We start from the raw sequence: 24876 nt of genomic DNA, 5'->3' as shown, positions 1-24876 counted from the left end.
GTGCCTTTGCAGCAATCTAGCATCTCTCCCAAGTCATTTCATTTTGGCTTGGTTTGGTTTTTGTATTTTGGCTATTGAGACAGAGTTTCTCTGTATAGCCTTGGCTGCTCTGGCCTTGAACTCACAAAGATCTACCTGCTTCTGCCTCACTAAATTCTGGGATTACAGGTGTGCACCACCATGCCTGGCTCTGAGTAAATTTTTTCTTCCAACAAGATTCTAATATACAGCTAGTAACATCCTGCCTTCTTCACAACCACTGTCGAAGCTGTTGTGAACTAGCAAAAATAAGCCTGCCTACGTAAGCAGCTGATAACCTTGAAGTAATGTAGTTACTGACCCAATAGAATGCCTCCTGAAGACAGGATGAACAGATGACAAAAGTTATTGGAGAAATGGATAGAAGGTCTCTTTTCACCCGATGCTTATGCACCCCCACCCTTTTGCCATGTCATTGGACGATTGCTAGAGATAAAAATAAATTGAAGGTTTGAGATTTCAGATTAGGGCAGGACGGCAAAAGAGAATGGTGCTAGAAAGTCTCCAAAAAGAAACAAATCTCTGAGATAAGAGGGTTATTCCCTCTTGTCTCAGTAACATCCTACAATAGAGGGGTAAATAACATTTTAACAAAATTTAACCCTCGTTGGAACCAGGATTCATTTTTATCTCCGTAAACTGCCAACTTTCAAAACCTTTATACGATCATTGTCTTTTTTTAACTCCTGCCATGATAAGCCACTCAGCATTTCAGATGAGCTAGGGCATTATTCACATCTATTTACTTTCCAACAAAGCAAACAGTCCTATCACCCTGTGTGAATCAGGTCCTGGCCTGTGGGTGGTTAGCACACTCTATGTGACACCTGTGCCCACTGGGCTCTTTCCCACAGCAGAGACTGCTTGAAACACTCCTCAACAAGCAATGATGTAAGTAATCATATTAATTATACCCCAATACCTTTCTTTGTACCTTGAAAGTGCTTGAATGCGACCCAAGGATGCAATTATTTTGTACCTGATCTCCTCATTAATAGTCTCATTTTGTGCCTGCTTTCTTATATGCATCCTCAAAGCCAGACAGTAAGATACGAGTCAAGTTTCTCCTCCTGTTAGGTAAAGTAGAAAAACAACTGAATCCTCTCTATCCAATGTTCTCTCTCAACATCTCTGAATCAGCTTTGAAAAGAAAATAAGTTAGCAGTGTTACTAACACTGTTGCTGCCTGGTTGGTATTTAGATTGTCCTTCAAGAATCCAGGTGCCTGAGTGGGACACACATGAACTGTAGAGCTTTAGATCAAGCTTTTTTTTTTTTTTTTTTTTTTTTTTTAACTTTTTAACTTTTTCAAATTTCCATTTAAGTTCATCTTAGAAATATGTAAAGATAAAAGTGAGGTGCTATTCTTTAGGTCCATTTCTCATTTAATTAATGCTAATGAACACCATCTGTGCTGCTTAGTTTTTGTCAACTCGACGCCATCTAGAGTCCCCTGAGAGGAAGGACCTTCATTTGAAGAATTGCCTCCATTAGACTGGCCTGAGAGCATTCCATGGGGGGTGTTTTCTTGATTATTTGTTGAAGTGGGAGAGTATAGCCCACTGTAGATGGCCCATTCCTAGTAAAGTGATCCAGGGTCATTTAAAAAAAAAAAACAAGCCAGGAAACAGTATTCCTCATGGGTTCTGCTTCAGTTCCTGCCTCTGGGTTCCTGCTTTGTTTTTCTGCCTTGGCTTCCCTCAATTATGGGTTTACAGCCAAATAAACCCTTCTCTGACCTAAGGTGCTTTTGGACAGTGTTCTATCACAGCAATAGTGAAGCTAATTCGAACACTATCAAGTCTAACATTGCTCCTCATCTCATCAAAGCCAGTCTTGGGAAATCATTTGTTTATGACCATGTTGAAGAATGAGACCAACGATCTGTGGGTTGGCACTTGGCAGGAAGCAGAATAGTGGGTTCTACTCTGAAGGTTCTGGCAATTATGGAAAAGCGTTTAATGAGGATATGGGATATTTATGTTTTCAAGAGTCTTGTTTTAGAATGTGTGGGGAATGCCTTGTCCTCAGCTTAGAGTCTTATTGCTATACTCCTGCTCCAAGAAAGTATACAGACGAATCCTGTCCCAGCTTCCGCGGTATGCTCGTTGGGTCATCTGTGGGTAGCTGCTTCTTCTTGGAGACACTTCCCATCTTCAGGCAAACCCGCCGAGGGGCCCAGATCAGGAAACCCAGTATCCAGACCCCTCAGTAAAAGTGAGAGTCTGTACAGATACCTAAAAGACTCAATGGTGCCTATTTCTCACTCCCATCTATCCTGCTCCTCTACTTAGTCTCTTTCTTCCAGACTAGTCTCCTGTTCCTTCGTCACGTCTCAGAGCTGAACACTGTCTATCATCCTCAGCAAAAGAAGTAGGTATACTTGTGCAGGTCTATGTACCTCTTTATAGATGCAGGAAAAAAAAAGAGCGCAGGAGATGATGCAATTTCAGAGTAAGGAACTAGATGGGATGGAGCTGTGGACACAGATCTCAGGTCCCTTTTGGTTATCTATGGACTCTTCCTTCTCCAGGCTGACATGCTTCTTCTAGGCTGGGAGCCACATCTACAGATCACAGGATCCTCGGGGCCACCTAAGTGACAGACCAATACATATCTACAATTTACTGTGTTCTACATAGCTGTAGCTTATTAGAATAATAACCACGGTGCTTAGGAAATATTCAAGATGATTTGAAGTGGGTATTTTGAATCGGGGAGGAAGCCTACCTCTTACCAGTGCCATTGCATTGATACTTAGGGAATGTCTGCTAACAAACTGTTGCCAAATAAAGATCCTGCTAGGTTTTCTTTAATTAACAAGATGGCTTGGTTGTAATTATTCGAATAATTGTTGAAATGCAAATAAGTGCTATTTAGGATCTTGCAAAGCAGTTCCTCTTAAATACAATAAGCCCCCTCCCAACACACCCTTTCCCCATAACTGTTCTAAATTTGCCTGGCAAATCCTCTTTTTATCCATGGTTTGAAAATAAGTTTTGTTCAAATGCTAGTGAAGTTAAATTCTGAAGTAGAAGGGTCTGAATGGATGTAATGAGTTGAATCTCTGTGCCTGAAAAGGATGAGCTTCCATTGAAACCGTGTTTACCATGCAAAACATAAAACCAGAGGGAAGTAATGAAAGAAACCAAAATGGGGGAATTTCCAAAGCAAAGGGATGAAATGCCTATCTTGATATATGAAGGTAGTCTTTAGTTACTCTTAGGTGTGTTTCCTTCTTTGGGTGCAGCTTGCTTATAGCTCTGTTCCCTGTCTCTCAAGAGATGAGCTGAGAGTTTCAAACAGCACAAAAGCTCACAATCCTATAGAGTCTCATATTTGTGTCATAAAAAAGAGACTAAGATGCACCCATCGGCATAAGCAGGTTGCCCATAGGTGTGCCTGATACATTTCCTCCACAGAGGCTTCATGAACAAGCCTGAGGAGGTAAACAAGGACGAAAACTAGGATACAAGCAAGAGGGGGGTGAGAGAACTGTTTCCTTTTCCACCAAGGAAATTTCCCAGAGCTCTCCTTGTTTCCAGAGGAAAATACAGATTCCTTCTCCTTTTTCTTCCAGAACAACACTCCCAGCCTTCCCCCCCCTAACCCCCTGCTGCATTCACTTTAACCAGATGGTGAATTTCTTTCCAATGCACCTTGCTCCGGGATTCCTTTTGTCTAGATTTTACAAAAGGTCAACCTGACACTGCTGTATCATTTTGCATCTATTGAGGCCTTCGGTGCTGCCTAGGGAATTAGGGAATGGGAAGAAGTGTGCTCTCTCTCCCCGGTGCATTCTTTTTCTGGGGCAGACCCTTACTTTTAGGCAGTTAGTTATTTTCGTCCAGAACCTACTTCCTGTTAAGGTCCCATAGAGCCCACAAGCAGATAAGCCAGTTTTCATGGCTCCGATCATTAATTGTGTTCAGGATGCTTTATTGGTTAGGACTGTATATTGGTCTTCTCGTGTATAATTATACACTACTGTGCATTTACAATCAAGTATCATGTTGCCAGGTAGGACCAAGTCCACAGGCAGGAGCGGGAGAGCAGAACAGTTTCAAGTTACTGCGACGTATCAGTTGCCTAGTCCCCTGAGTGATTTTCCAAATCTATCCAAATGATATTGATCCATCCTAGAGATGGAGGTCATCACCTGTCAGGAGTGGCTTGAGCAGACAGTGGCTTGTTAATAAAGACAGGTTGGTGGTGTGATATTTGTTGGTGATACGGTTCCAAATACTCTTCTGGGCAAGGAAGAGTGATGGCATCTCTGCAGAAGAAGCCACATCTGTGTAAGATGGAGGCTGAACCTAGCAAGATGAAGCATGTTCTCGTCGAGGAGGAAAGTAGAGAGAAATAAATGGTGATTAGAAAGTGAGCTCGTGGAAAAGAGATTGGTGGTGATGGGAGAAGGGTTTGCTGGACTGATATGTGTTTGTCATTCAGGATGTTATATTTAGAAACACTAAAACTTGGTGTTCTAAAGCATTTGAAAATTTTCCCAGAGAGCTTCTTATTTGTACTCCTCATCTCCATTTTTCTTAAGTCAGTAGGTACAAAAGGTGTTTACCCTCCATCTGTTGTTTAGAGGTTGAGATGAACAACAAGCAGAAGAAAACATTAAATTAGCTCAGGAGTATCTGCAACCATGGCCTTTCTCGTAATTAGCTGAAGAGCCAACTTGATTTATAACATGGCTGGTTTTGAATGATTTTGATGGATGACTTGAAACAATTAGAAATATAAGTAAATACCTCAGGACTGTGACAGATTTTATAAAGGATAGGCTATGAATAGTTACATAGATAATAAAATTTAAGCTATAAAAATAAATGCACATATATTGAAAACTTCTTTGTCATCTAGATGTTCAAAATGATAGAAAACTTCAAATGTTCCCTCACTTTAGGAAATGTTATTAATGGAATATTGTTACCATGACATTGATGTATGTACTTTGAGAATAGTTAACTTTTTTTATGTCTACCAGAGATTGCACTGAAAGCCAATATGTACTTTCTGTTTGTGAATATATTTGATTTGTAGAACCCTTGTAGATGTGGGGTTTCTTTTTAAAATATTTTTAAATTGTGTGTATGAGAGAGAGAAAGTATGTGAGTGTGGGTGTATGTTTTATGTGTGTGTGTGTGTGTGTGTGTGTGTGTGTGTGTTCACCTGTGTGTGCAGATCTACTCATGCATACATGTTTGGAAGCCAGAGGTCTGCATCAAATATCTTCTTTAGTCTCTTTTCACCTTTTTTGGTGGAAAAAAACCATATATTATATTCTGATCATGTTCTGTCCTCCCCCAAGTCCTCCTAGATCCTCACCTACCCAACTTAATGACCTTTCTGTCTCTCTTCTGAAAACAGACAGTCAAGCAAACAGACACACACACACACACACACACATACACACACACACACACACACACACATGTATATGTAGGCATGTCCACACACACATGGAAAACTCATAAAAACACAAAATTAGGAACCATAATATATCAGAGGAAAAGGGTAGCCATCAACCCAGCAACAAACCCTACAATCTTCAATGGTGACCTGCTTCCATGATATGTTGATTCAATAGTAGTACTAATGTGGACATAACTAACCAACCACTTGCTAATTGGACTTAAGGCCTACTCCACAAGATGGAGCCCATGTATTGGTGGGACCCTGCTTGGGTAGCCAAAAACCTGAGACTTGATAAGCCACGGACATAGGAAGAAACCAAAAACTATTGTTCTGCTAAAGGAACATAGCAAATAAAATGACTCCTGATGTCAGTCTTGTATATCCATCGTGATATGTGTCTCTCGGGCATCAGAGAAGTATATGGGAACTAATGCAGAGGCCCACAATGCAACAATGTATACAGAGTGAGAGAATTTGGAACACCCAGTGCTAAACGGGATGCCTTCATCAAATCCACCTTCATTTTTGAGACCGGCTCTCTCTGAACCCAGAACTCACCACTTCCACTACGCTGGGTGAGCAGTGAGGGTCTGTGATCTGCCTGCTCCTGTCTTCCCCTCAGCAATGGGGTTGCAAATGCACACTGATACCCTCACTTTTTATGGTGGTTGCTGGAGTTCCATTATCAAGGCCTCACTCTTGCTCAGCCAGCACTTTATACATCGAACTGTTTGCCCAGCCCCCTTTCTCCTTACAGATTTTCACTCGTCGATATTTGCCTGCTCTGTTTGTCTGCATGAATCTCGCTGGCTGTGTCTCAGCATCAGGTTCTGAAATCTTTTGCGCATACAAGTTCACATGAAGTGTGAGCAGAGAGAAATGTGTATTTTCTTACCGCTAAAACTTACCAAAGGATATAGTGTTTACACGAGTTCCTTAACAACAGCAGTATGTGCTATAGTGATGGGCCACATATGTAATTCTAACTAATATAATGCACTTTGGTGCTTATAAGGGAAAAAGTAATCAGGAGTAAGAGATGAGGGAAGCAAGAATAGGCCCCTATTTTATAGGAGATCTAGAAGGAAGGCCAGGTGACATGGGAATTCATGAAGCTTCCTTCTCCTGATGACTGAATGAAGCAATGTAATGAATCCTGTGGAATAGGATAAAGGTCATTTTGATGGTTTGAATAGATATTGCTCCTATAGCTCTTGGTTTTGAATGCTTGGTCCAAGGGGAGAGGCACTATGAGGAGGTGTTGCCTTGTTGGAGTAGTTGTAGCCTTGTTGGAGGAACTGGGTCACTGTTGGGGCGGGCTTTGAGGCCTCCTATGCTCAAGCTAAGTCTAGCGTGACTCAGAGTCTCCTTCTGCTGGATGAAGATGTGGAAATCTCAGCTCTTCCAGCAACATGTCTGCCTGCATGCTGCCATTTTTTTCCTGTCATGGTGGCAATGGAATAAACCTCTGAAAATATAAGCCAGCCCCAAGTAAATGTTTTCCTTAAAAGAGTTGTCTTGGTCATGGTGTCTCTTCAAAGCAATAAAGCCCTAACTAAGACAGTCACATACTATGTTCTTTCTGCCTTTCTCTCACACTACATGGTCGTTTTCCTCTCTGAGAGCTGTGTTCTCTAAGACCCAGGCTGCTGTTTCCATATTCTACAAAGTAGCACGTTACAAGCTTATTATTAACAATTTCATTATCAACTCAACTTCCCAGGGTTTGTCCAGTTTAGTGGCACAACTTGGGCCTTCAGTGAGACTACAATAAACAGGCTCTTCCTGCTTGGCCTCCAGGAACTACCTTAGCATCATCATGAATTTCTATTTCCTCCAAAATGCAAGACGTTGAGGGAACTCTCTCTTAAACATGCTCAGCATGACAAGAGTAAACTGTCTCTTACTTTCTTTCTTCCCTTCTGAAGAACACGAGGTAAAAAAATCCATCTTACAGACATGGTTACATGACATCTTTTCCAGAGGAGACAGATTTCAAAAGCGAAAAAGTTAAAAGGCTGAAACATATTTAGAGAAATGTAAAGGGTTAATTACCCAAACGAGGGATGATTGACAGACACTGTGTTTTTCTGATTCCACTTACGAGTTTACCTGTCCGTGTTTTCCCATGCCTTTCAGCCAATGAGGGACCTCATTTGCATGGTTCAAAACTCTCTGAAGCATTTGTTTTCCAAGGCTGGAAGGAGCATCAGTGCCCCTTCACACTTCATTCTACTTTCTTCATCCGTATCCCACTCCCACTGATGTGTCCTCATCCACACACCACCTCCCACAGGCTAAGCACTTTAGAAAAGTTCCCTTGTCTGCTCACCACCACCTCCACCACACAGACCTGATTTTAAAGCTTCCATTTGTCTTCACTCCAGAAAGAATTGTTCTATTCAGTAAAGCATTAACTCCCTCTGATTCTCCTCAAATGCGTTAATAGTTTATATAATAATTTATGTATCCAAACTACGGAGACGTTTGAAAACTAAGTTGGTAACAGTATGTGGTTGTGTGTTCTGCACAGTTATATTTTATTTTTAACTATTTGTAAATTATTTTATGTGTAGGGGAGTTTTGCCTGCTTGGATATCTATGGATCATGTGCATGCAGTGCCTATAGAGGCCAGAAGAAGGAGTCAGGTCCCCTTTAATTGAGTTGCCTTGTGTGCTAGGAACTGAACCCTAAGTCCTCTGGAAGAGTACCTTGTGGTCTGAACTAATGAGACAGCTCTCTATCCCTAGAAAGCGTGCTTCTAAGAATATTTTTCCTACTATCCAAAAAGGCAAATTTTCAAGAAATTATTACTTTTTTGTTCATTTATTTTCATATTCCAATTTAAGCAAAAAGCCAATTTCCAGATCATCATGCCACCCTTTCAATTTTCCATGTGACAGTGAGCATAACCAGAAATCTTAACTGAAGCCTTTCCTTAACATTTATGTCACAAATTATTTTCTTATAGGGATTATGTGAGGAGGCATGCTGTCTCACTAGCTTTGTGCTTCTTTAAATGTATGCACACACAAAGAACTGAGCAGAAGTGGCTGAGAATTGATGAGGATGGTATTCTGAATAGGAGCAATGGTTTCATTTTGCGTGTTTAATTATCCACAGCTCTTTAAGAACTGGTGTAAATGTCAGGAGGTTTGTAATGTTAGCAGTTCATCTTTGCACACACGCCTGTGCACACACACACAGACGAGCTATTTGGTGGCAGAAAACAAGGAACAAATAACTAATGGTCCCATCAGACAGCTTGTAAATTAGATATAGGTCACTTTTAATTAACAATGCTGTTAGTTAAGGAGAAAACAACTAGAACATGTGCCTTTAGGAATCCTGGATTTGTACAAAAAAAAATAAATCTGCACCTAAAACTATTTTAAAAATAACTTCTAAACAGACTAACATCACAAATAGATTGTTAGTATCAAGCAATATACAACAAATCATTTTTATCAATGGGCAGGTGTCATGGGGTAGACCTCCTTATAATCTGGGAAGGAGGGCTAACCATAGGCAGTCTCAGAGACCATTAGACAGAATTCAGACTGCCTCTTGTATTTCTTGATTTTTATATACATTCTTTTAAAAAAGGTTAGCTGGTTGATTATTTGTACAGGGACTAGTGGGATGACTGTGTGACACTGGTGCCTGGGTACATGTGTGGAAATCATTTGTACAGGGACTAGTGGGATGGCTGTGTGACACTGGTGCCTGGGTACATGTGTGGAAATCATTTGTACAGGGACTAGTGGGATGGCTGTGTGACACTGGTGCCTGGGTACATGTGTGGAAACCATTTGAGAACTACAACGGGCATTTCTGTCTTTCCACCACATAGGTCAAGCTTGACAGCGAGCGCCTTTATCTACTGAAGCATCTCACTCATCCCTTTTTATTTAAGGAAAATGTGAAAACTGTCCTATGTTTACCAAAACTATGTGATGAATAATGGTGAAACAGGATAACTCCTTCAAGACAGATGATAAAAAATATTTAGTGTTGCCCTAGACTCTATAGAAGGTTCTCAAAGCCAACCTACCAGAGTCTTCAAGAGCTAATGGTAGATCCGTTGTTGGTTAACATCAATTTTACTTTAACCATTTCTCCATGGAGACCAAGTATTTTGAATATTGTCCCTAGATCTATATACAGTCATTGAAGTATATGGCGGCCAATTTAGTTCAACCAAGTGAGAACTGATTTAACCTAAGATTGGCCAGTAGAGCAGGAGGGCCTGCTTCACAGCTGCTAACGAATCACCTCTAAGTTCATCCTATGTGAGCATTTGAAGTCACTGAGTCATTTCAACTGAACAGATTTAACTCATTTGAAAGTAATATATGAAGACTCTACAAGGAGAATAACCAGCACATGGTGATGGTGAATCCTAGCCAACTGGACACAAAGAACATATTCCTCCTTCTGAGGCTACCCCGTGATTTGAGCACTGGCAGTGGCTTTCTTCCCTGAAATATTCATCAAGATAATTAGAGGGTCACATGTAGTTGTAAAGAACAGTAGATATACCCTGTGTCTACTTTACCCAATGTTCCCAAAGGGTAACATGTAATATTAACAACTAAGACAAAAGTGGAATCCTTGGTCTCATTCAGGTTTCTCTAATTTTACATTGTGTGTATGCATCACAAGTAGGGGCTTGTTTACTTAAGGCAACAGTCTAGGTCCCATCACACGCATGGGCGTGTGTGTGTGTGTGTGTGTCCAGAAGGTAACCTTTGGTGTCATTACTTTGGTGCGTGCATTTTGTTGGTGTTTTTGTTGTTTGGTTTTGTTTGGTTTGGTTTTAGGACAAGGTCCCTTATTAGCCTAGGACTTATTCATTAAACTAGGCTGGTTGACCAGCAAGCCCCAGGTCCCTGCATATCTCTATGTTCCCAGCAATGGGCTTAGAAGCAAATGACATCAAACACAGCTTTCTTTCTCTGTCTTCCATCCTGCCCCGCTTTTTTCTCGTCCCCCCCCCCCGATGTGCTGAGGCCTGAACTTAGGCCCCCCTGTATCTTCCCCACCTTCCAATGGCCCTTTTATAAGGGATCTCCTCCTTCTCTCCATCCACCCCTTTTCAGCAAACCAACTGAGCAACACTAATCTCCATTTCTAAACTGTTTTTATCTTCTAAAAAAAAAAAAGGTGATTATAAATTTGCTAGTGGTGTGGAACCTGCTAGAATTGATAGTACGCTACTCAGCAACATTTCCTGGTGAGTTTTTCCAATTGTATATATTAGTTATCTCATTTTTATTGTTTAATGGTATATGTTGGTGTGGATATGCCACACATAGCTTCTTTAATGTCCTTACCCAAAATGATACCTGAGCAGTTTCAGTCTTCAGTCATTATGCATAAATGGGCTGTCATTATTTATGTCCCAGTTTTCGTATATTCATGGTTTTATTTCTTTAGCATGAATACCCAAGAACACAATAGTTGCTCTAGGTCAACTCTGTTACTTAAGAAAGATGTTGCCAGTCTGCATTCTGAAGATGCTATGTTGTGCCCCCACCAGTAATGTTTGAATGAGTCTGCCTCCCCAGAGTCCCCGCAACACATTTTGTTGTTGCTGATTAGTATCTATTTCTTTTTTATTTTAGCAATTCTGAGTGCTGTGTGATGATTTCGCACTGAAGTTTTAATTTGCATTTTCATGAAGGCTAGTGATGCCAAATATCATTTCAAGTGTGTCCTTGTCACACATTTCTTCTCATGTGTGTGTGTGAGATATATATGTGTGTGTGTGTATATATGTATGTATGTATATATATTCAGTACATATTGAATATATTAATTATATACTTTGCCAAATTTGTAATTTAATTTTTGACTTAATATTAATTTTTTATGTTTTTTTATGTCTTCTAAGTGCTGTTTCCTCATCAGATTCATTGCTTGCAAATATTTTCTTCTAGTCTGTAATTTACCTTTTCATCTTCTGACCTGAGATTTCTCCAAGCAAAAATGTTTAATTTTGACAGAGTACCAGTTTGCTTATGATATATGTGTTTTTAGTGTCAACTCTAATACTTTTCTTGATTCAAACATATAAAATTTCTGTTATTCTTTTGTATAATTTATTATTAATGAATTTCATACAATGTCTTTTGATCATATTCCATTCCCTTCGCCAACTCCTCCCAAATCCTCCCCTACCTTCTTACCCACACAGCTCCATGTTCTTTCTCTCTTACACACACACACACACACACACACACACACACACGGAGTCAAGGTCTTGTTGGCCAGCAACTCCTGAGCATGATGCTTTGCCCTGGGGTGTGGTTAACACACCCCGTGTCACTGCACGTTGCTAGGACTTTTTTTTTTTTCCTGGCTTGAACTTATACAAGTCTTATGTAGGGTTTTCACTGAAGGTTTTATGGTGTTAATATTTTTGCCCTCTGCACTTTTGAGACAAGGTCTTACTATGTAGCTCTGGCTGGCCTGAAACTTGCTGTGTAGTCTAGGCTGGCTGTGAACTAATAGAGATCTGCCTGCCTGTGCCTCCTGAGTGCTGGGATTGAGGCTGTGTGCCACTCCACCAGGCTTATGCACATGACTCTTTATAACTGATCTTTAGTATACACTGTGAGGTATACATTTTGGAGCCTTGCTTCCTTCTCTTTCCTCACCTCCTGCTTTCTGCCTCCATCACTTCCCTCCTTGCTTATTCACTTCTGTCTTTCCTCCTTCCATCTTCCCTCTCTGTCTATTAGTATGGCTGTTGAAAAATTGTTCTTCCAATGCTGAATTGTTTTTGTACCTTTAACAAAAATCAGTAGAGCACATCTGTACAGCTCTTTATCTCACCTACTGTTCTTCAGGTTTGGCCTTTTGCAAATGCCACACAATCATGGTTACTGGAGCCATGTAATAGGCTCTAATATTGTATAATGCAATTCCTTTCACCTTTACCAAACTGTCTTAAGATTTCCAAGGCCTTTAAAATTTCCATACAATATCCCACATTTGGGATAAGTGTAAATACCCAAGAAAATTTCTGAGATTTTGACAGGGACGCCTTTATATTAACTACTCTGGTTAAAAATCTGGTCTTTTCCCACTTATTTGAGACTTCTCTTATTTCTTTCACTACTAGCTTGTAGTCATCTCTCTATATAAGCTGTGTGTGTTCTGCTAGGTGCATATCTAAATGTCATTTTTTGGAATGACTGTAAATAATATTATATTGTGAATTTGGGATACAACATACTCAGCCCATGCCAGGAGTTTGTGCAATATGATTGACTTTTTTGTTTACTAAAATTCCTTTTTCTTTTTTTGTGTTTGTTTGTTTGAGACAGGGTTTCTCTATGTAGCCCTGGCTGTACTGGACTCACAGAGATACACCTGTCTCTGCCTCCCAAAGTGCTGGGATTAAAGTGCCTCCACACTGGCTTTGTGTTCTGAATGTTGTACGACAGTCATGCACTAGGATACTACAGACTGTTTCTATTTGGCTTTCTAAACTGGATCTTTTATTTACTTAATTTGCTTCATTCCAATCATTATAATGTACAGTAAAATCTTTAATTAGGAGGATGAGTGCAGATATCTTGCCTCACTCTTGACTTTAGAAAATTACATTCACTTTCTCACCATAAAATATGTTAACTGCAGGGGCTTGTAGATAAAGTTTATCAAGTTGGTGATATTAATCACCCTCTCTTTTTAAATTGCCAGAAATTTTATAAGGAAAAGATGCCAAAGGCCTTTCCTGAGTTAACTGATATGTCTATGTGACTTTTTATCTTCTTTGGTTTGTTGATGTAATGCATTGGGTTAGTTTAAAACACTGAACCAGCCTTATATAATTTAATTAAATCCTACTTGGCATATTTTTTCCATACTAGTGGGTTTGGTTTGCTAATATTTTATTGAAGCTTTTATATCTAATCTCATGAGAGATAATTGTTCATAATTCTAGTTTATTTTTCAATTAACTTTAGGCACAGTTTCCATGCCTGTAGTTAGTCTCAGCCATCTAGAAAGATAGGGCAGGAAAATGGCCTTAGCCCAGCATTTCAAGGCCAGTCTGGACACCATAGCAAGATGCCATTTCTTTCTTTTTTTTCTAAGTGAATCAGGTGCAGGGCATCTGTTGATACATGCCTCTAGACCCAACACTCAGAAGGTAGTACAGCAGGAGTCTCAAGTTCAAAGCCAGCTCAGACTCCACAATATGCTCCAAGCAAACATAGTTTATCAACCAAGAATTTGTCTCTATAGGGTAAAATATATATATAATTAGGAACGTTTTATATTCTCTGGAAGAAATAATGTGAAGTTGGAGGAGAAATGGAAATTTTTTGTCTGTTTTCTGTATTCTAGAAAAAAAATATGGGTAGAACCAGCATAATTTTTCTCTACCTATTTGGTTGGTTTCAATATTGAAATTGTTTGGCCTAGACACAGCTTTTTCAAAAGCTTTTTCATTATGGGATCAATTTTTATGGATTATATAACTTTCGGATTATTCTTTTTCTTTTCATGGTTTCTGTCTAATTTTCTGAATTGTCAGACTTATCTTCACCCCATCATTCTTAGCACCTCTTTACCGTTTTTTAATTGCTTATTTTAATTCATGAAATTATAGTGTAACTATGTCGTTTTCCCTTCGCCTCTCCAAACCCTCCCATGTTCTCCTACTTGGTGTTTTTCAGATTCATGGTCTCTTTTTTTATTAATTGTTGTTACATGCATATATGTACAAACATATATTCGTAAATATGCTCATACTGTTTGTTCCTTGTATGTATGTGTGTTTTCAGGGCTAATCATTCAGTACTGGTGAACAGATTGATGTGCTGTCCCCTGGGAAAGACTATTTCTCCCACCCTTAGCATTCCCTAGTTGCCTGTAGTCTTTGTGTAGAGTTGAGTTCTAATGTGCATTTTCTGGTCCTTGTTCAGCTCATGTTTAGGCAACTGTGTTGGTAACACTTTGTGGATGTGTGAACCACACAATGACTAGCACACAATAACCCTAAAGGTCTAGTAGTGGTACACATACCTTGGCAGTAACCAACAGCTCTCTAGCGGAATTTAAGACCTCAACAACACAACAAGAAGGAAATCATGTCCAGTCCTGGAAACCTAGTGAATTACATAGTGCTAATGAAGTCATGGTTCTGGGAGAAAAACCTAAACCACTACGTTGCTAAACCAGCCCAACCCCAAACTCGATTCTAAATGTTGGTTTTTATACCCACAAGTCGGTGTAACCATTACTCTTCATCAAGAAAACCTCTCTTTACAACAGATGGAGAACACTACAAAACACCACAACCAATCAAAATGCAGAATTGTGGAGCTCGTGTTTTACAAACACATCTAGAAAACATTCCAGCACCTAAGGCTACGGGAACATTGCTGCATAAGAAGGCGCAGAAAGGTTATATGAGGCAGAGGATAAGGGAATTTTCTATGAGACTATGTCCTCTGTTATGGTCAGAAGGTACATTTATAAAGATGAATTATTGATTTTTCACAGCCACCATGCCTGTGGTGACATCTTCTATGACATTCCTTAGATTGGTGACTTCTATTATCTTACAAAAGATTTATTAATTTTATTGATTTTTTTGTAGAACCAGCTTTTTATTTCATAAATTTTCTGTTTAGTTATTATTATTTCTCATTATCATCTTCTCTTAAGTATGCCATTTCCTTTTTTAAATTTCTTTGGGCCAATTTTATTCTTCTATCTTCAGTTTCCAACTGTGGTCCTAGATTGCTAGTTTGAGAGCTTTCTTTCTTTCTTTTTCTTTGTTTCTTTCTTTCTTCCTTCCTTCCTTTCTTTTTTTAGATTTATTTACTTATTATGTATACAATGTCGGCATGTACACCAGCATTCCGTAAGAGGGCACCAGATCTCATTATAGATGGTTGTGAGCCACCCTGTGGTTGCTGGGCATTGAACTCAGGACCTCTGGAAAAGCAGTCCATGCTCTTAGCCTCTGAGCCATCTCTCCAGCCCAGGGAACTTTATTTCTAATGTGAGAATCTTGTTATATAAATGTGCCCCCTGCAGTGCTGCGGTTTTACCTGTTCATTTGATAGATTGTGTTTTCATTCTCTTTTAGATACTTATGTTTTGTACTTTTCACTGAGATTTTATTTTGACTAAAAAAAAAATATACATAAACATGTGCTTTAAATTTCTCCACATGCTTAGAGATTTGCTTATATTTTTACTATTGGTTTATAATTGAATTCCCTTATACGGTCCACATGATCTCATTCTTTTCAATGCCGATAGCTTAGAACATGCGCTATCTTGAATTTATTTTAATAAAAAAATTAAACCAAGACATTTTAACATGAAGGTCCATATTCTGCTATGGTAGTGGAAGATGCAAATCTCTCTCTAAGTCCCATCTCATACTCTTATTCAGATATATAGACTTGTTGCTTTACTCTCCATTAGTTCTGTTCTACAACTTCTGGGGAAGGGGGGTGGTGACGCCCCCCAAAATGATTATGGATTCCTCTGTTCTTTTTTTCAATTCTACCAGTTCTTGCTTCACAAGGAAAGCATGCTGGCATTTCTCCCTACTATCATTTAAAAAGAAAACAAACCCAGGAAGCATCAAGCCATATTCTTGAACTATGGGCATTAAATAACGAACTTGTAGACATAATTTATGCTGCCTCACTGCAGCATGGAAATGGAGCAGTGACTTTAGAATTTCTCCTGTTAAGAAGAACGCTCACCAACAGGCTGGTTGATCAGTGGAATCGAATCGAAGACCCAGATATGAATCCACACACATATGGTCACTTGATTTTTGACAAAGAAGCCAAATCCATTCAATGGAAAAAGGATAGCATCTTCAACAAATGGTGCTGGTCTAACTGGAGGTCTAGGTGTAAAAAATTCAACTGGACCCATATTTGTCACCTTGCACAAAACTCAAATCCAAGTGGATTAAAGACCTCAACATAAAACCAGAGACACTAAGTCACTTAGAAGAAGTGGGGAAGAGCCTGAAACATATTGGTACAGGAGACAACTTCCTGAACAGGACAACAACGGCCCACGCCTTAATGTCAACCATTAATAAATGGGACCTCATGAGGCTGAGAAGCTCCTGTAAGGCAGGAGACACTGTCAAGAGAACAAAGCAACAGCCTACAGACTTGGAAAAGATCTTCACCAACCCTACATCTGACAAAGATCTAATATCCAAAATATATAAAGAACTCAAGAAATTAAATACCACCACAACAGATAACCCAATTGAGAAGTGGGGGTTGGAACTAAAGAGAGAATTCTCAACAGAGGAATATCAAATGGCTGAGAAACACTTAAAGAAATGCTCAACCTCCTTAGTCATCAGGGAAATGCAAATCAAAACAACTCTGAAATTCCATCTTACACCCATCAGAATGGCTAAGATCAAAAATTCAAGTGACACCACATGCTGGCGAGGATGTGGGGAGAGGGGAACACTCCTTCATTGTTGGTGGGAATGCAAACTAGTACAGCCACTTTGGAAATCTATCTGGTGCTATCTCAGAAAAATAGGAATAGGGCTTCCTCAAGACCCAGCTATTCCACTCCTTGGAAATATACCCAGAAGATGCTCCAGCACACAACAAGAAAATTTGCTCAACCATGTTCATAGCAGCCTTATTCATACTAGCCAGAACATGGAAACAGCCTAAGTGTCCATCAGTAGAAGAATGGATAAAGAAACTGTGGTCCATATACACTATGGAATACTACTCAGCTATGAAAAACAAGGAATTCCCGAAATTTGTGGATAAATGGATTAACTAGAAATGATCATAATGAGTGAGTTAACCCAGAAGCAAAAAGACTCAAATGGTATATACTCACTTATATCTGCATACTAGCCCAAGGGGCATGTCCCACGAAAGCCTTCACTTACCAGGAAACTGGGACAGAGGGGAGGACATCCTATTGGGACTCTAGATGAGAGAAACATGGGAGAATAGCAAAGTAGAAGGATCCAGAGGGTCCTAGAAACCTACAAGTAGAACATTATGATAGGCAGATTTGGGCCCAGGGGTCCCACTCAAACTAAGGCACCAGCCAAGGACAATACAGGCAGTAAACTTTAAAGCCCTACCCAGATCTAGCCAATGGACAGAACATTCTCCACAGTTGAGTGGAGAGTGGGATATGACTTTCTCACATACTCTGGTGCCTCACATTTGACCATGTCTCCTGGAGGGGGAGACCTGATGGCACTCAGAGGAAGGACAGCAGGATACCAAGAAGAGACTGGATACCCTATGAGCATATACAGGGGGAGGTAATCTCCCTCAGGAACAGTCGTAGGGGAGACAAATAATGGGAAAATGGGAGGGAGGGAAGAATAGGAGGATACAAGGGATGGGATAAACATTGAGATGTAACAAGAATAAATTAATAAAAAAAATTGTAAAATAAATAAATAAATAAAAATAAAGTTGGTAAGTGGTACCTAAAAAAGAAGAAGAAGAAGAAGAAGAAGAAGAAGAAGAAGAAGAAGAAGAAGAAGAAGAAGAAGAAGAAGAAGAAGAAGAAGAAGAAAAGAAGAATGCTCACTGGGGAGGCCTCGTGACACTCAGAGGAAGAGAATGCTCACTGGGGAGGCCTCGTGACACTCAGAGGAAGGATAGCAGGCTACCAAGAAGAGACTTGATACCCTATGAGCATATACAGGGGGAGAAGGTTCCCCTCAGTCACAGTCATAGGGGAGGGGAGTAAGGGGAAAATGGGAGAGAGGGAGGAATGGGAGGGTACAAGGGATGGGATAACCAATGAGATGTAATATGAATAAATTAATAAAATATAGTTTAAAAAAGAATGCTCACATATCTCTTAGTGCTATCTGTCCATATGAGACAGAAGGCTCATTATATTGTCAGTGCCTATGGGACGAGGCACACATAAAAATTTCTAGGGAGAGAATGCTCCATAATATGGCCTCTCACAACTGGAGTATGACACTCCAGTTGTTGGAGTATGACTTCCTGACAGCAGGAGGAGGCTAGGGAAAGAAAATGGGGGTGGGGTGGGGACTGCTGATAAGTTTAGGTTGTGCACAGGCTCAGCTAATTGGGCACTTCATAATCAAGCATGGTTTGTATAGGTTGGAAAATGTACTATTAAAAACCAGGCGGTGGTGGCGTACACCTTTAATCCCAGTGCTTGGGACAGAGGCAGGCAGATCTCTGTGAGTTTGAGGCCAGCCTGGTCTGCAGAGCAATTTCCGAGTCAGCCAGAGCTATACAGAGAAACCAAGTTTCAAAAAAGGAAACTAACAACAACAACAACAAAAGATGTAGCATTCTGACACCTTAATAAATGAATAGACTGTACTCACATAAGCATCCAAAACCCAAATAAACCAAAACTAAGTAAAACTCCTGGCATATTACCACAGATTGGGCCATCTATGTATAAAGTCATTTGCAGGATTGGTCCAAGTACTTTGAATTAATAGTGAGTACTGACGCTATATGGGAATTTATCTCTCTTCATGAGAAGTGCCTGTGGGTTTCTTAGTGCAGAATAAACTGTAGGATGGTGTGCTGTGTCTCTGAGGGTGGGGGTGCATTTTAAATGCATATCATATCATCATATGCTCTAAAGGCATGTTTGCATAAAGCCTATAAAAAAGTGTAGCTTTCATGAATTTGCTACCAATTTACCTTGGTGAAAAATGGGTTGGAACTTTCATATTTCTGCAATCTACATTTCTGTGATGTTAGGCAGCTTTAATAAAAATTGTATATCAATTTTATAATTCATCCATTATAATAAAGTTAATTAATATGCATCATCTTATTATAAATAATGACAATCCTGTTTTCAAACAAGAAAAGCAGTTGTCTTTTAAAGCAAGCCAATTATAATAAACTTGAAATCTGTTTCTATAGGGACAAGTGACTTTGCTAGACTAACCCCAGAATTATTTTCTTTTGTAAATCTTTTCTGCTTTCCTCATTTAGTGACTGTTTAGGTGCTGCTATAGTTGACCTGTCCCCAGGGTTAACGCACAGCTCTTCTTAAAGTCTTCCTCCAATTCATTTTGCAAGCACAGGTGTTGTTTTCTAGGCAGCTATTGCCCAAGGGCAACATGATAATTAACAAGCTTCAGATTGGAAGGATTCTGAGTCTCATGACAGACGGCATATATGTGTGTCACACACATAGTTTTTCTTCTGAAACTGCCTGAGTTTTAAGGGGATTCTGACACTGTAACAAAAGGCTGAATACTCCAAAAGCTTGTCTCCAATTCTGAGACCACCTCTTCAAGGTTGAGAGATGATGTCACTCTTTGCAGCACCATGAAGCACTATTGTCTAGAGCACTCGCCATTGCATTTCACGGTGCCTGCTCTTTATTTCACATTATCAAGCAGGTAAAGCTAGCTACACTCTATATCCCAGGTGAGAAAACATGACTATTCCACCTGCACATTTCCTACGAAAACTGACACTTTCACCATGTTAGAGATTTGAGTAGGCATACATCCCATAATAGGAATCACAGAGAATAGGAGGCATCAGTAGCCTTCAGAGTAGTTTCGTGCAAAAGAGATATTCTTTACATATCAACCACTCGTGGCCAACACACTGCCTAAAGGTACAGAAATACTCACACAGCTTCTTAGAGCCGGCTGTTACTCCATCAATAATGCTTCTCTCTGACATGTGTGTTCTGACATTTTAGGAGTTCGTGATGATCGTCGTCTTTGGCTTGGAGTTCATCATTCGAATCTGGTCTGCAGGTTGCTGCTGTCGTTATAGAGGATGGCAAGGAAGACTGAGGTTTGCTCGGAAACCTTTCTGTGTTATAGGTGAGTATGAAAGCCTCAGGACTTATGGTGCTGCATATTTCCTTCTCTCTCTTGCTTTACAACATTCAGTTGATACTAGAAGGCCACATCCAGGAACTTCTTTCTATGGATTGGCTCTCTGTGCCTCTGTCTGCCTCCGTCTGTCTCTGATCTCTGTCTCTCCATCTTTCTGTCTCTCTGTGTGTGTCTCTCTCTGTCTCTGTGTGTCATCTCTCTCTCTGTCTCTCTCTCTCTCTCTCTCTCTGTCTCTCTGTCTCTGTCTCTGTCTCTCTCTCTCTCTGTATCTTTGTGTGTATGTGTGGTGTACGGTCTGTGCATGTGTGTTAACTAGCTCTACAGTATGCCAGCAGGTTTTCAGGTTTTATTCAAATTAGTCAAATGGGTATCAGTGTCCCCCTCTACCTTACATTGAGACCACAAGTGTGGCTTATGCTCTGGAAACTGCAATTCTAACCCTAAGTTCTACATTCTGAAATAGGACCCCTACCCCACCCCACAGTTCCCAAACAAATAACACAATTTTGTGTTGGTGGGCCCAAGCCTCTGGAGTTCCAGGAAGGACACCATTCTGTTGAGAATCAGTTTGACATGATGCCTCCTGTAGCATTAAAACCTGGCATCTCTTGAGAATATATTTTAAATCATATTATAAAACTAAAAACCCTGCATATCAAAGCTATTATTAGCCAAATAAATTTGGTTTTCCTGGTCTTTTGCCTTTCTTACTTCCTAGGCAACCATTCAAATCCAAATGCTAGAAGTTCTTGGTGAGGTTTACTCCAATTATTTCCAAGCTGAGAAGGTGGGATTTAATTCACAAGATAGTTTACCATCTTGTGTGGAGAGTTGGGAATGGAGTAATGCACTTGATCTTATCGCTTAATCTTTCTCCCTGTGGTGAGAGCTACAGAGTGCTCTCAAACAGTAGAGTCCCCCTCTCCAGGTGCTGCTAATACCAACCTCTCTCATCTACAAAATGAAGCTTCCTTTCCTTTTGGAAACTATAATGCTAAGGTACAGAGAAAAGCAAGTGGTAGCTCACAGCCCCCAAGAGCAAGGTATTAAACATTTGATCCCACCCCCACCCCAAAGATGTTTATTTTTTCCGCCTCATTCCAAATTCTCTACTCAAACAAGGTTATGAAGGATCATCACTTGATGTAAAACTATTGCAAAACATAATCACAAACTCTTTGTCCCATGAAAGAACCAAACAAAACAATTCACAAGTCAGGTGGTTGGCCAAGATTCACTCAGCTTCTACGGTATAAGGTCGGTTCATGGATGACTGCAGGAATGTTCCTATCTAGACTTTAAAACCAATTAAAAATTGGTTGTGTTCCAGTTCCAAGGTCAATGCCAATGTATTTCTGTTACTCATGCTAGAAAGAAAGTTCTTTTGCAGATGCCTTTTGCCTCTTGATCGCTCTTTCCAGCCACGGATGCATCAGCACACAGTAGTAGTCTCTTAGTCTTGCTCTCTCTGCTTCAGATCTTAGAAGACCTTTCTCAGAAAGCAATGGTCTGTTCTCCATCATCTTACTTGCCTGGGCACACCTCAGTGGTGACCTGGCAGATTTAATATGGTATGATATTGGCATAATTCAGGTTTGTTAACTCTGGGGATTTTTATTTAAGTGGATATTTTATATCTAGCAAATTAACTCCTTTGTAGGTTGACATGGGAAACTATATAATGAATTCCCATTTGAGCATAGATCAAATATGCATATGCAGTGAAAGTAATCATGCAGGACTTTCAACATTCTGTTTAATGTCCATGTGACAGTGTAATCTGTGGTTCAACCTAATTGATGCAATGGTGAAATATATCCAAATGTGACTTATTGATATTAGGTCTCTGGATTTATCCACACAGAGGCATCAAATGTCATCTGCTGAAGGCAAGGCCTATGCCCATTATTGTTGAGACCCTTCCTACATCTCTTTAGGCATCCATAAAAATGCTGTATAAACTTGTAAAAATGATGAAGTCAACCCTATGGTCTTGTTCAACCAAATTTACACTGCTGAGTGCAAAAGAGAATATTGCATCTTTCTCATATATCTGTGAAGTCTGAAATACACAAAGACTGATTACTATTTCATTTTGAAAGACTGTAATACTATGAATATGCCAATTTTTTAAAAATCTTGCACATTTAAGAACAGAATGTGGAAAGAATGACAGTGCTCCTGTTATGCCTTCAATGTGGAGAATGTTTTCTCTAGGCACACTCTCCTAGTTAACTTTGGCTATCAACTTGACATAGCCAAGCTCTCTGACAGAGTGTCTATTGGGGATTGCCTCAATCAGATTGGCATATGGCAGTCTGTGAGGCATTTTCTTGATTGATGTTTGATATAGGAGAGCCTAGCCCACTGTGGGTGGTGCTATGCTTGGGTAGGTGGGCCTGGGCTGTATAGGAAAACAAACTGAGGCTGAGTGAGAGATCAAGACAATAAAGAGAGTTTTTCCATGTTCATACCTCATTTCCTGTGTTGAGTTTAGGCCCTGACCTCCCTCAGTGATGGATTGTGAACTGGGAGTTATAAGGCAAAAAATGAACCATTTCTTCTGCAAATTGCTTGTGGTCAGTATTTTATCATAGCAATCAAAAGCAAACTAAAACATAGAACAGTGTTGACACTTCCTATTGGAAGCAAACAGAAGCTACTACCATGGTCAGATCTTGTATAGTACTAATCCTTATTTACCATTTGGACACTATTTGATAGAGGCCCCATGGCCTGATTCCAAAGACTGCCATTTCCTCTTTCTAATCACCAGCACTTTATTAATTAAAGAAATTATATAGTCATTGTGCACTTGTATTTGGAAAACATATTGTAAATATGTAACACTCTAAGAAAAACACCTTGTGTATTTTTTTCATGAATATTTTGCTTACTTTTCATGGTTTCCTTTGAAACCATTAAGATTGTATCTAAAATTACAAGCTCTTCTTTATCCCTACATATTCAACCAGCTCCACCCCTAAGACTGCTGGGAAAACCTTCCTACAGCTTTAGCTAATCCCTACCTTATTGTCTTGGAGAGTTGAGCATATTTGTAGCAGCAACCTGGGTTGGCTTCCTTGTTATTTTTCTATATCACAACAGGAATCCCTCCTTCTATAACCTAAGTGAGGAGATGCATGAACCACCTCAAAGACTGATAACACAGCCATTCTTTTTTATCCAGTTTGTCTTAATGGCTTATTTTAGAATGGCAAATAGTATCAAAGGCTGCTACTTAGATTGCAGTAATGAGCCTGATGTTTCTAAAGCCTCAGCCTCAGATGGTGGCTAATTTTGGATTCCTGGATGACTACTTATGAAAGCAGTCATAACAGGACCTTTTTTAAAAAATTCAATCTTGTAGTGTGTCTCAGCACACCAGAAAATGCCACCCTGTTATTAATCTTATATCTATATTTGATGTTAAATGTTGGGTGATTTCCTATCACCGTTTTAACAGTTTCCTGTGGCACTCCCACCAGAGCATGAAAAGGGTAAACCACAGCTCAGATGCTGCCCATGATCTAAGTATGTCTGTCTTTCACTTGAAACAACAGCTCCTCCGGAGAGTGCCAGCAAGCGTATTTTCTTTTTAATTAGAAAAATGTGGTCAGCTTCTGACTTGGCTAAAAGAAAAATAGAAGGCTTTATTAGCTCCACCACATGGCTGAGGCTATAAAATACATCTGCTATTTCATCGTATTATATGGCAAGTTAAGTTGTTAATGCATTCACAAGTTAGAACAGACACACTGAGAACTGCTGCTGGCTGGCAAACTAAGGAATTTTTTTCTGCTTCTCTGCCATCCTCAACTTTTCCTAGAATAGACCTGTTCTTGACCCAAATCATTTTCAGTGCCTTCATACCTTTTCATCTGCTTTAGTAGGAGCTTTTCTAACAGACTATTGTCTGGCAGTCATGGACTCTTTTGAAACCTCTCTCAACTAAGTGTGCACATCCTTCTGTAGCACATAGACTCTTTCCTATAGTTAACTGAGCACAGAAAAGGGCGTTTGAGCCCCTGAAACCGGAGTTACAGATAGTTGTCAGGCACCATTGAGTGTTGGGAACCAAATGTGGATGCTCTTAAATGCTGAGCCATGTCTCCAGCCACTACTGTCCCATTTTACACATGAGGAAGTAAGACAGTACTGAACAAACCTGTGAAAAGCTAGAAAGGAGGAAGGAAAACAAAACTAAAAATAGAATTCTTTTCTAATGATTTTTACTATAGAAAAAATGATTCTATCGCGTTGCTCATTGACAATTTAAAATTGAACTTGATTGAACTTTGTCCATTGGCATCAATGATGTCTAGCATTAGAAATTCAAAAAGGCAGAGTTTATATAAGATGACATTAATAGCAACATTAGCTTTATTTTTAGCATCTATATCTATTGCTGGTTTCTAACTTGAAGAAGTTAAGGAATAAACAGACTCCTGTGCCCAGTATCTACTTCTTACACTCTTATGTAATATCATTCTGAGGGTCCCTGGGTATTTACAAATTGGAAGTAAGTAGCTTTTTTGTACAAAGT

General features: G+C 39.7%; 1 protein-coding gene across 3 annotated transcripts in view; it reads left to right on the top strand.

Annotated features, from left to right (window-relative positions):
- Kcnq5 (potassium voltage-gated channel subfamily Q member 5) overlaps window positions 1-24876 on the top strand; it is a 536287-nt gene that overhangs the window by 375968 nt on the left and 135443 nt on the right. For all 3 annotated transcript variants that reach the window (XM_051152962.1, XM_051152961.1, XM_051152963.1), the window contains exon 3: window positions 20189-20315. In XM_051152962.1, coding sequence (XP_051008919.1) covers window positions 20189-20315 — 127 coding nt within the window. The remainder of the gene's footprint in view (window positions 1-20188; window positions 20316-24876) is intronic.

Source organism: Acomys russatus, chromosome 11 (assembly GCF_903995435.1).
Source record: "Acomys russatus chromosome 11, mAcoRus1.1, whole genome shotgun sequence".
NCBI classification, from domain to species: domain Eukaryota; kingdom Metazoa; phylum Chordata; class Mammalia; order Rodentia; family Muridae; genus Acomys; species Acomys russatus.
Note: the sequence above shows the minus strand (reverse complement) of the source record. Positions and strands in the feature narration are given on the sequence as shown.